The 12498-nt window shown below is 44.8% G+C and overlaps 1 protein-coding gene across 1 annotated transcript in view; it reads right to left on the minus strand.

The window, feature by feature from the left end:
- The window catches only part of LOC124264863, a 53047-nt gene that overhangs the window by 9613 nt on the left and 30936 nt on the right, over positions 1 to 12498 (minus strand). Inside the window, exons 15-18 of the mRNA XM_046699643.1 lie at positions 6502 to 6613; positions 5325 to 5428; positions 3657 to 3765; positions 2508 to 2661 (exon numbers count right to left, since the gene is read on the minus strand). Coding sequence (XP_046555599.1) covers positions 2508 to 2661; positions 3657 to 3765; positions 5325 to 5428; positions 6502 to 6613 — 479 coding nt within the window. The remainder of the gene's footprint in view (positions 1 to 2507; positions 2662 to 3656; positions 3766 to 5324; positions 5429 to 6501; positions 6614 to 12498) is intronic.

Below are 12498 nucleotides of genomic sequence, written 5' to 3' on the forward strand. Positions count from 1 at the left end.
AGACAAGTGAAAGGAAATTATCACCTGACACAGACAAGTGAAAGGAGAGTCCTACCCCGACCGACACAGACAGGTGAAAGGAGAGTCCCACCCGACACAGACAAGTGAAAGGAGAGTCATACCCCACCCGACACAGACCAGTGAAAGGAGAGTCCCACCTGACACAGACAAGTGAAAGGAGAGTCCCTACCCCCACCTGACACAGACAAGTGAAAGGAGAGTCCCACCTGACACAGACAGGAGTGTAAGGAGAGTCCCTCCCACCCGACACAGACAAGTGAAAGGAAGAGTCCTACCCCACCCGACACAGGCAAATTAAAGGAGAGTCCCTCCCCATCCGACACAGACAAGTGAAAGGAGAGTCCCACCCCACCCGACACAGGCAAGTTAAAGGAGGGTACCCCCCACCCGACACAGAAGAGTGAAAGGAGAGTCCCACATGACACAGACAAGTGAAAGGAGAGTCCCACCCGACACAGACAAGTGAAAGGAGAGTCCTACCCAACCCGACACAGACAAGTGAAAGGAGAGTCCCACCTGACACAGACAAGTGAAAGGAGAGTCCCTCCCCACCCGACACAGACAAGTGAAAGGAGAGTATCACCTGACACAGACAAGTGAAAGGAGAGTCCCACCTGACACAGACAAGTGTAAGGAGAGTCCCTCCCCACCCGACACAGACAAGTGAAAGGAAGAGTCCTACCCCACCCGACACAGGCAAGTTAAAGGAGAGTCCCTCCCCACCCGACACAGACAAGTGAAAGGAGAGTCCCTCCCTACCCGACACAGACAAGTGAGTGAAAGAGTCCCTCCCTACCCGACACAGACAAGTGAAAGGAGAGTCCCTCCCTACCCGACACAGACAAGTTAAAGGAGAGTCCCTCCCTACCCGACACAGACAAGTGAAAGGAGAGTCCTACCCCACCCGACACAGAGTTAAAGGAGAGTCCCTCCCTACCCGACACAGACAAGAGTTAAGGAGAGTCCCTCCCTACCCGGCAGAGACAGGAGTTAAGAGAGAGTCCCACAGCCTACTCGACACAGACAAGTGAAAGGAGAGTCCCACATGACACAGACAAGTGAAAGGAGAGTCCCAACTGACACAGACAAGTGAAAGGAGAGTCCTACCCCACCCGACACAGACAAGTGAAGAGGAGAGAGTCCCCACCCGACACAGACAGAAGTATAAGGAGAGTCCTACCCCACCCGACACAGACAAGTGAAAGGAGAGTCCCACCTGACACAGACAAGTGAAAGGAGAGTCCCTCCCCATCCGACACAGACAAGTGAAAGGAGGAGTTCCACCCACCCGACACAGGCAGGTTAAAGGGAGGGTACCTCCCCACCCGACACAGAAGAGTGAAAGGAGAGTCCCACATGACACAGACAAGTGAAAGGAGAGAGTCCCAACCCGACACAGACAAGTGAAAGGAGAGTCCTTCCCCACCCGACACAGACAAGTGAAAGGAGAGTATCACCTGACACAGACAAGTGAAAGGAGAGTCCCTCCCCACCCGACACAGACAAGTGAAAGGGAAGAGTCCTACCCCCACCCGACACAGGCAAGTTAAAAGGAGAGTCCCTCCCCACCCGACACAGACAAGTGAAAGAGAGTCCCTCCCTACCCGACACAGACAAGTGAAAGAAAGAGTCCCTCCCTACCCGACACACAGAAAGGAGAGTCCCTCCCTACCCGACACAGACAAGTTAAAGGAGAGTCCCTCCCCACCCGACACAGACACAAGTGAAAGGAGAGTCCTACCCCACCCGACACAGACAAGTTAAAGGAGAGTCCCTCCCTACCCGACACAGACAAGTTAAAGGAGAGTCCCTCCCTACCCGACAGAGACAGGTTAAAGGAGAGTCCCTCCCTACTCGACACAGAAGAGTGAAAGGAGAGTCCCACATGACACAGACAAGTGAAAGGAGAGTCCCAACCGACACAGACAAGTGAAAGGAGAGTCCTACCCCACCCGACACAGACAAGTGAAAGGAGAGTCCCACCCGACACAGACAAGTATAAGGAGAGTCCTACCCCACCCGACACAGACAAGTGAAAGGAGAGTCCCACCTGACACAGACAAGTGAAAGGAGAGTCCCTCCCCACCCGACACAGACACAGTGAAAGGAGAGTATCATCTGACACAGACAAGTGAAAGGAGAGTCCTACCCCACCCGACACAGACACAGTGAAAGGAGAGTCCCACCCGACACAGACAAGTGAAAGGAGAGTCCCACCCCACCCGACACAGACCAGTGAAAGGAGAGTCCCTCCCCACTCGACAGAGACAAGTGAAAGGAGATTCCCACCCCACCCGACACAGACAAGTGGAAGGAGAGTCCCACCCGACACAGACAAGTGAAAGGAGAGTCCCACCCCACCACAGACAAGTGAAAGGAGAGTCCTACCCCACCCGACTCAGACAAGTTAAAGGAGAGTCCCACCCGACACAGACAAGTAAAAGGAGAGTCTCACCCGACACAGACAAGTAAAAGGAGAGTCTCACCCCATCCGAAGGTCATGTAGTAGATCATGCGGGAGCGCTCGGTGCCGAACACCTGGACCACCTTGCTGTAGAGATGCAGCCCCTCCACCAGCATCCACACGAACACGGCGGTGTAGCAGTAGTGCAGCACCAGCGCCACCGCCGCGCACACCAGCTGTTGGTGACGTCACAACGTTAGCGATATAAGTAGGGGAGTTCAAACGTCGCACCGCCATCGTTTCAGCCATATAGCGACAAAAACTTATGGAATTGTGTAACCCAAGACACGTTAGATGTATTATATCAAAAGGCAATCTGTCAAGCATTATTTATCATATCATTAATAATTATATCTAATAGCATGTAATGCCATTTCTAATAAATTCTTAATAAGGTTCTTGAGAGGCATATATAAGTTGGTATTCAAGTATAAGACAAAATATTATGGATGTTAAATTTCTTCTTTATTGTATACACAACGGTTCTGGGTTAATCCTTGCCCCTTTGTCAGGTGAATATTAACCAACAGTTGTACAGGATATATATACAAGTAATGCTACATGAAGCCAGGGTGATTTTAAGCATGTATACTACAACAACAAAAAATAAGGGAACCCCAAGTGGAATTTATAGTTGAAACAATGCTACATAAAAGTTGCAAGCTGACTGCATTCGAACCCAGATCGGAAATCACTTACGGCTGACACGACAGTCAGCACTATATTAACTTCACATGATACACGTGCATCATGCACCACACGTGCATTCTAGCCTATAAAACTGACAGCAAGCGTGTCCCACTATCTCTTGTGCAAATGCCACCTCGACAGTACCTGACAAACGCACAGAAATGGCAAGCCATTGGCAAGATAGAGGGTGGACAATCTCAGAATTGTGTTGCCCGGTTCTTCAGGAAGTCCAAAAGCGTCATTTCCCGTCTCATCAACCTTTACCGTCGAACAGGGGGCGTTAAAATGAGGACCGGTCGAGGAAGACGCCCTCGCATGTGACACATGTCACCGTATCCCAATTGCCTAGATCGATGCTCATGCTGTTGATCACTGGAATGTCTGGTCTAGACTCGATTATTTATAGACCGCCGCCACATGGCTTGAATATTGCTGAGTGCGGCGTAAAACTAAACTCACTCACTCGTGTAGGTATACCAACCCTGTGTTGTACGGCGTCGATGCCCGCCAGGAAGGTGACCTGAGCACACACAATGGCGATACACAGGTTCCGGTGAACATACATGTACACTCGCTCAGAGTTCAGGGACCTGGAACACAAAGTGAAAATAGTATATTGAGCCTGTATCAACCAAAAGACCTTACGAGGGCCGTGTCCGTCGAGGTATTTAGAAATGGCATTACGTAGACACTGTAGTTAGATAACGAAGCATGGCTAATATGATTAAGCCACAAGCCACCACAGGCCCTCGTGTCTTTGCGAGGATTAAAGATGTTAAGAAAATATGCTTCGACCACACCCCCGGTTTTTGCGGACATATCGTCATCCATTTGTGTCAAGATCGTTTAGTTTAGGGTCAAAATCGGGTTTCAATCGACTTGCAGAAATAACAATAAAGAATTGGTAGGTGTCATGAGTGGTGATCGATAGGCCAATCATCCATGATTATGTTTACATTAAGTTTTAATCGATTGCATGCGATGGTGCCGTAGCGATCGGCAAAACAGGCGAGTGGGGTACACCGAAGTGTCCGGCCTTGTGATGATTTATTGTACTGTAAAACATTTCGAGTAGGGGTTCATCTAAAAAAAAAATTTAACCTTTAATCTTCGCAAAGACGCGAGGGCCTGTGCAAGCCACGTGTTCCCTGTGGACTGACATTATGTCTCTGAAATGAATATATTTTAAAGAAAAAGTTTCTAAAATATAATCCTAATATATATTAAGCCGGAGCCTAGATACTGCCTTCATTTTCAAACTGTGGTAATCTAGACTAGCCGGACATTCTAGACTTGCATGGGCTGCATTGGGTATATTTGTTTCAGGGTCTGTATGACAAACTATGTTCCTTGCAATAGTCGTTGATATTGGTTGGGAATAATTACAGATATCTGAGTTGGACAGAGTTTGATGTTTAGTTTTGACTCCTCTGAGGATTCCCAAGGTGTCCTCATCAAGCAATGATCGTCCAAAAGGTGACTGATGGTGGTGAGTGCGATACGGTAGATTATGGGACGGTACGTCGAGTCTGCCTAGTCGGGAGTTTTTAAATTAGAGGCCCGCGGGAGAACGCTGGCACAACCAACAAACACACCTGCTACCATATGTAAAATTGACAATACTACATGCCTGATTACATTACAGACTGACGCACAAAAAAGAAAATACACACCTGGTGCTTCAGGGTTATTAAACCAAACAACGAAAATCACTTACAGCAAATGTGTCTGCTAAAAAATGTGTTTGAAGCTTTAAACAAATAAACGGAAGCAGCATATTTTATAGACGGATAGACCAGACATGTGGGATATACTACTTGACATGGTTCTTAGCAATTCTTCAGGAAATTCAATTTGGCTTAAAGTCGTTTCTATGGAATACTGTAAGGGACATTCTCGCGATCTCGACCTTTGGAAACAAGCTAAATATGCCAAAAGTGCAAGAATGCGAGATCGCGAGAATCTCGCGTTCTCGCGATCTCGCATTCTCGCGCTTTTAGCATTTTACCTTGTTTCCAAAGGTCGAGATCGCGAGAATGTCCCTTGCAGTATTCCATACGTTTCAGAAATCGACTGACGTAAATTTTCTTATGCTGCATTGCATTTGCGACTCACCACACGTAGATGTGGGGATTAGCACGTAAATTACCCGACAAACGTGTAGATGGTGATGGCAAACACTTGAGTGATGAGCGCCACACTGCAGCCGATGTATGTGATCACCTCCAGAGCTAGCTTGTCGCTAGCGGCTAGCTGCAACAAACACAGAGTATCAGTTATCTCCCCTACATTGTAACCAAACTGATGTTCTAACCTTGGTTTTTGTTGGAAGTCTTCATGAACTATATGGACAAGCAGCATCATCACGTTGTTATAGTATAGTTGTTTCAAGGAGATAACAGACTACTCGTCCTTACTGGTGTTCATTCCATGTTAGGAAATGTAGAGGAGAAGAGAAAAGTGGTTGTTGAGGAAGGGTTTTACTGGAGAGTGAGGAGAGTAGTGACTCGGGGTTCGATGAAGAGAGCCAGAGAAGATGACAAAGTGTTGCCAAAGTTACAGGCAATTTGTCAGGCACGTGTTGTGTCTAGTAGTCACCGTTTGTTGACTGACTGACTGAGTTTGGTTTTACGCCGCTTTTAGCAATATTCCAGCAACATCACGGCGGGGGACACCAGAAATGGGCTTCACACATTGTGCCCATGTGGGGATTCGAACCCGGGTCTTCGGCGTGACGAGCCAACGCATTAACCATTAGGCTACCCCACCGCCCCCCGTTTGTTGAAAAGATACTAGGTATGTTTTGACCAAGTCAGCTTGACATTTGTTACATTTCAGTCTTCAATGTAAATATGTGACCTAATAATAGAATAGAGCCATGAGTGAGTGAAAGAGTACAGTTTTACGCCTCGTTTAGCAATAATCCAGCAATATCACGGCGGGGGGACACAAGAAATGGGCTTCACACATTGTACCCACACATTGTTCGTGAGGAATCGAACCTTGGTCTTCGGCGTGAAGAGCAAAGGCTTTAACCACTAAGCCTTCCCTCCGCCCGAACAGAGCCATGCATATTAGTTTGTTTCAACAAAGTGTAATACCCCAAACAAAAACAGGACCAGTCAACATATGTTTCTTATACATTCTTGCATGTTGACGGTATCCGCTATAGGTACGACCTTTGATTTGAAATGGTTTATGAAATTGGTACATTGCAGCTACTCCAAAGACGTATTAAAGGGAGATAACTATCAGTAATAAGCTGAGCTTTATCGATAAAGTGTAATCACCAATATATCATAATTATGCCGAGATAACTATCGTACCTCGAAATCATTGATCTGCATCAGGATGGCAAAGTTGGTGGTGTGGTTGCAGTGACACTGTGACGTCAGGTTGTTTGTTGACGTCATAGTGCATCCATATGTTGACCATGCACTTGTATGAGAAACATGAAAAAGGAAAACATAGGACCCGAAATAGGCATCTGTATACTCAGTGCATGTTTTGAACTGGGTGTAGACTCAAATATGAATTTGGTTATGAAAGGAGGAAACGCCAAAGGTGACTTAAAAACAAAATGTTGACATCATTATGCCTTATCAAAATATTTCAATGAATAAAGAATAATCATTATGACAAATAAAACCTATGATGGAAAATGTATCACATCACATAAACCCAACCCACACCCCCCCACACACCCCGTAGTCCATAAAACTTGCGTTACACCGTTACTCGATTTTGAAGGTGTTCCCTTCCCAAATGTACTGCCATACACATAATTCCCATCAACAGTTTAGACTCACTCAAAACACTCACTATACGTTATGTATATATACTATTCCAAAAAAGAAACGCATTTCCCAGAAATCTGTTGCGAAAATGTTGTATTTTCAAACATGTATAACTTGTCAACAAACAGACTTTAGTACATGATTTTTTACATCAGTTTAGAAGAAGGTAATGTCTATACAACCAAGTGGATAATTTTAGATAACGGAGACGTTGAGCGCGATTGTGACCACGTAGCATGGTCCCAACGTCGGGTCTTCTGGCTCTCAGTCCAATCTCTCTCAACCTGTTCCGTACAGTTTGACCGGATATCCTCAGAAGTCCAGACAACCTGGCTGTTGTGCTCAGACCACAGTTACCCCCCTTAACTTTTACCATGACCCGGAAGTAAAAAATATGAGAATATAGTGCCTTGTTTAAATGGGCTGTTCTGTTTGTGCTGATTTTTTCAGGGTGACTTGTGATAGCTTAAATGAAAGGTAAGACATTGTACTTTATTGCAAAATTTTTGGGTCCACAATCTACTCATGGTATTGACACCAGCCTTCCTTGATTTGACCCCAAGTTCAAGGCTGTCTGGTGTGTTTCTCGGCTCGTAACTTCCGGGTGACCATTGTTTACAGTGGATACAGCAAAATCGACATGGTCGATCCAGGCTCATATTTTGCCGATTAAGTGACAAGTGGCAGGTTGGTCAGCATGCAACAGGAGAACAGCCTACGACCGATATTAATTATGGTGCACTGGCACGTCACTGTAGATAGCAAAGAAGGAAAATAATTGTGGTCTGAGGCCTGATATGGTGAAGGTAGTGCAAGTGTTTACTTTGCTATATGTCTGTTATTTTTTCAAAATATTCACTTGAAACTTTGCATATTTACTGACAGGAACATTTCAAATATGTATACATGTGTTTTCAACTGAAAATATTTTTTTACATTTTTTTATGAATTTATTTCAGTTTTCTGATTGCATATTGTTTTAGTGAGTGAGCGGACGCATCATATTTAGACAGATTGGTTCAATTATGGTGAATGTATGTATCTCTACGCCGCACGTGCCTTTTAGATGCATGTGATACCTAAAATGGCTAATATTCAAGCCTTTTCCAAAGATATAGAGCCAAGTTTGTGAAAAATTCAGTCCCTCAGTGAGGAAAATGGCATATGTCATATGTGGACTGGAGCATGCAAGCACAGTGGGTATGGGGTATTGCGGTATTTTTGCCCCATAGCCTACCAGTGGCGTACTACTCATGCTCACAGGCTGAGTTTTATAGTACACAGGGAAACTTCGACATAGGTGATTACGACATCAGCCATTTGTGCCACAACAGTTAATGCACCTATGTCGAACACCTGTCTGCTTGAACCACACAGCATAAATGCAGACAGAGTGGCCTGTGTAAACAGGGTGTGTGTAAAGGCCATGCACCTTTCCCAGATTGCCTTTGGTATTGAAGTTATAGGAGAACAGAAAAACAAAGGCAAAGTATATGAAAAATACTATATCATATAATATAGTAAAATTTTATTCATATTTCCTGATTTTCACCATTAGTCACAGTTAGTTGTGACATAGCATTTATTCACAACACATAGCTTTAGAGACATTATGATGTATTTAAACTTAAAGTTAAACAGCATCTGTCTTTAGCAAGTAATTAGGACATACAGTTCTGCAGCATCACTGCACATTTTCAATATTTTGAATAAGAATGTTCATGGTTTTGCTGAAACACGGTACAGGGTCTAACTGACCCTTTCTGTAGTCCCCACTCTGCTTGTCAGTCTGTTTAGACTTCAAATGTTCACAGATCTTGCTTCCATGCTGTGTAAGTTTCCTTTCACAACACTGGGGCTTTTCTGATAGTCTTTGTGATAGGTAGCCCCTTTGTCCATTTGTTCAAGTGACCGCACAGCTCGGCTTGAAAGTTTCACCCCAGAATGGTCGCACTTGTCGATTGCTGATGTCCCAGGGCCATTGTTGAGCCTGTGAATTGTAGAAGAAGCCCTCCCAATCATGTTCCTTTGAAAAGTTTACATTCTTTGGCAAAGAAATACTCAGTGATCTATTGGCAGCTTCACATTTCTGTGTGTCTGTGTACAGTTTCATTTGTTCCACCACTTCTACACTTAACTTCATTTTGAGAATTTCATTAAGCAAGTGTTTATCATTGTCATCCATATTGAAATGAGTGATACTGTTGCAGCCGAGGAACATGGATCGCTGCCACCAGCTGTTTGTTACACCTCCTCTACACACAACTGAGTACCGGGCACACCTGGAGCAGTCGCCGCTGTAGCACTTGAGGGTTGCTTCGAGCACTCTTGGTAAGATACTACGAAGTGTTTTCATGTCACCTGCATGATCTTTCATGAGTTCTTTTAGTATCAGGCTGCACCGTGCTTTGACATCCTGGCTCAGCACCTTCTTTGCTTCCATTTTATGTGTACGAGTAGTGCCGGGGAACATATCTGGGTTAAAATCAGCTCTGTAACATTGTCGGAACTGTCCTTGAGCCAAGTGGGTTGGGTCAGCTAGCCTTTGCACCTTCCACATTGGGTCCAACACTTTGAGAGCTTTGTCTACTCCATCTGCAGACTTCGAATCCCCATCGGTTGTGGCATACTTTATGAGTACACCCTGTAGTGCGAGCTGATTACCAATGTCCTCTCCCATTTTGAACTCAGAGAATGGCGTGAAGGCCGACATGTTCGCAGTACAGTCTGGGTGCCCCCCTGGACATTTCACATCCATGCCTTTTGCTTTCAGCCAGGCACCAGTCCAGCAGAGCTTATTCTGGAATGACGCACCGACGATGAACTTCTTGTCAGTAACAGTTTCACAGGCGATGCCGATTGCTTTGTGATGCATTCTGCCCTGGCTTCTTCCTGCTTTGCTATTGTTGTCAAGTTGTATCGGCCATCCATAGCAATGTTCATCTCACACGGCTCAGTACCCCTCTTTCGATTAACTTCCTTCACTAACTCCACCTTTTCTGCCATATCCTTAGTGTTAAGTTCAGTTACAGCCTTAGCCACCTTGTTGGAGGTCCTCTGCATACTGCTCCTGCATGGGGTGTAATGTCCATGTTGGCCATCAGTAACCTCGCTCTCGTATTTCCTATAGGTGTGTCCTGTAGACCCAAGGCAAGTCCCACGTTGGGTGCTGCTGGGTTTGGCCCAGGTTTACCCGTCTCGATTTCTTTGTATAACTTCATTTCAGGTGCTACAAAGTCACATGTGACACATTTCAGTGTTATTTTCCAGCATGCTCCCATTTTCTCTCCTTGGCTATCTGCAGCTGAGGGTCGTCACAGTCACTGGATGTTGACCGATGCAGTCGCAGAGCTGTGTTCCATGCTTCGGCCACCTTTTCATTGTCGACTAGTCGCATACCCTCCAAGTCATCTTTGCTTGACTCTTGTTTCAGGTCATGCTTGCTCGTTGAAGTGGGACGCAGCAGCCTCACTGAAGTAGAGATGCCATCGCAGTCAGGTGTTGACAGCCCAGTGCCATCCAGCCTTGACTTGGTGACCAGGGAGAAGTCTTCTGCACTCAACCTAGTGACTGTCCTGGGTATCTGGGGTGGAGAGGCACTTTCCGACTCTTCCGATTCAAGGGTGAGACCTTTGTTCCAGGGAGTATGGCCTTTGCTGAACTGTGACTTGATTCTCTTGCGGTCGCCTTTCATCGTGATTGTGTCGAATAGAACTAATGAGCTCTTGAGCACAGCATGTACTTATATATCCCATCTCTGTGTGTTGTCACTGGCACTGACAAGCAGGTATATGTATTAGAAAATGTATTGGAAACTCAAGACATACACATGTCTTGTGCCACTAGTGTAAATCGCAGTTGAGCCATACACACCTACTGACACTTTGTCGCGTATTGGCCAGGTGTCAGGTGAGAGTGGACACGCTTGGTGACTCAGCTGCACTTGATTGGTTGTACACATCTGCTTGTGCAGCCAATCAATTTAACGAGGAAAGATAGGGCTTTCTAATGAATAAAAAATTTAACAGTTTCAATTTTCATTTTTGTTGAAAAAATATGAACTTTAATGGAATTATTTTAGTATAAAATGCATGTATGTATATAAAAATAGAGAAAAAATGAAAAAAATGCTTTAATGGACTGAAACCAGTGTCCTTTGATAGCACATGCAATAACAAAAGAGGAACACTTGATGTTTTGTCAATTTCCACCTGGTTATGGAGTTATAGACAAATTAGAATTGTGTTTGAAATTAATTCATGCCCAAAATTAACACTCAAATGCCAGAGATACAGCATGGAGTAAAAGGAGTATAAGTCAAGTTGTGTATGAGTTAGGGCTTTCAAATTTTCTGTGAGCCTTACATAGTGTCTGGGCTTAGTATTGATGAAGTTTTATTTAATTTGCAGACTTTTTGGTGTCCTGATAGGCCTCAGACCACAGTTACCCCTTAACTTTTACCATGACCCGGAAGTAAAATATGAGAATATAGTGCCTTGTTTAAATGGGCTGTTCTGCTTGTGCTGATTTTTTCAGGGTGACTTGTGATAGCTTTAAAATGAAAGGTAAGACATTGTACTTTATTGCAAAATTTTTGGGTCCACAATCTACTCATGGTATTGACACCAGCCTTCCTTTGATTTGACCCCAAGTTCAAGGCTGTCTGGTGTGTTTCGGCTCGTAACTTCCGGTGACCATTGTTTACAGTGGATACAGCAAAATCGACATGGTCGATCCAGGCTCATATTTTGCCGATTAAGTGACAAGTGGCAGGTTGGTCAGCATGCAACAGGAGAACAGCCTACGACCGATATTAATTATGGTGCACTGGCATGTCACCGTAGATAGCAAAGAAGGAAAATAATTGTGGTCTGAGGCCACCTGGCTGTTGTGCTCTCACCCGTGGCAGTACGATTACGCAAATGTAGTACCCGGATGTACCGATCTTGGGCTGCAGTGGTGACTCGAGGTCTGCCTGTATGGGGACGGTCATTTGTTAAACCTGTTTGGTTGTAACGAGCTGCAAGCAGTGATATCGTGCTCAGACTAACATTCAGACGCCTGGCAACAGAAAATTGGTAATCTCCAGCGTGCATTCTTTCAATGGCGATGTTCCGTGTCGCAGCGTCAAGACGTGGCGTAGTGATTTGACCTTGAAACTCCTTCAAAACGAATGCCGATTGCCGATTTCCGAAAGTAATCTGGATTTTTATAGCCAGACAGTGCATGCTCTTTGCTGCACAGTTTCAACTGGAAGGTGCGATGCGTTTTTAATTTTAATAAGAAATCTCATCAAAATCAACATTTTCAGGTAAAGTCGATTTTTCACTTGTGCAATAGTGTAAAATCATGTTATCAACACTTTTGTTACATATTTTGACGATTGTTTGAACACAACTGGTAATTAATAGATTTATAAAAATACAAAACGCCTATGCGTTTCTTTTTTTGGGATAGTATATATATATGGTTACATCAAAGATTGATTTCTCCACTAACTTGGGGGAACCAAATGCGAACCTTATG

Source organism: Haliotis rubra, unplaced genomic scaffold, assembly GCF_003918875.1.
Source record: "Haliotis rubra isolate DU_JTF1 unplaced genomic scaffold, ASM391887v1 Scf949, whole genome shotgun sequence".
NCBI classification, from domain to species: Eukaryota; Metazoa; Mollusca; class Gastropoda; order Lepetellida; family Haliotidae; genus Haliotis; species Haliotis rubra.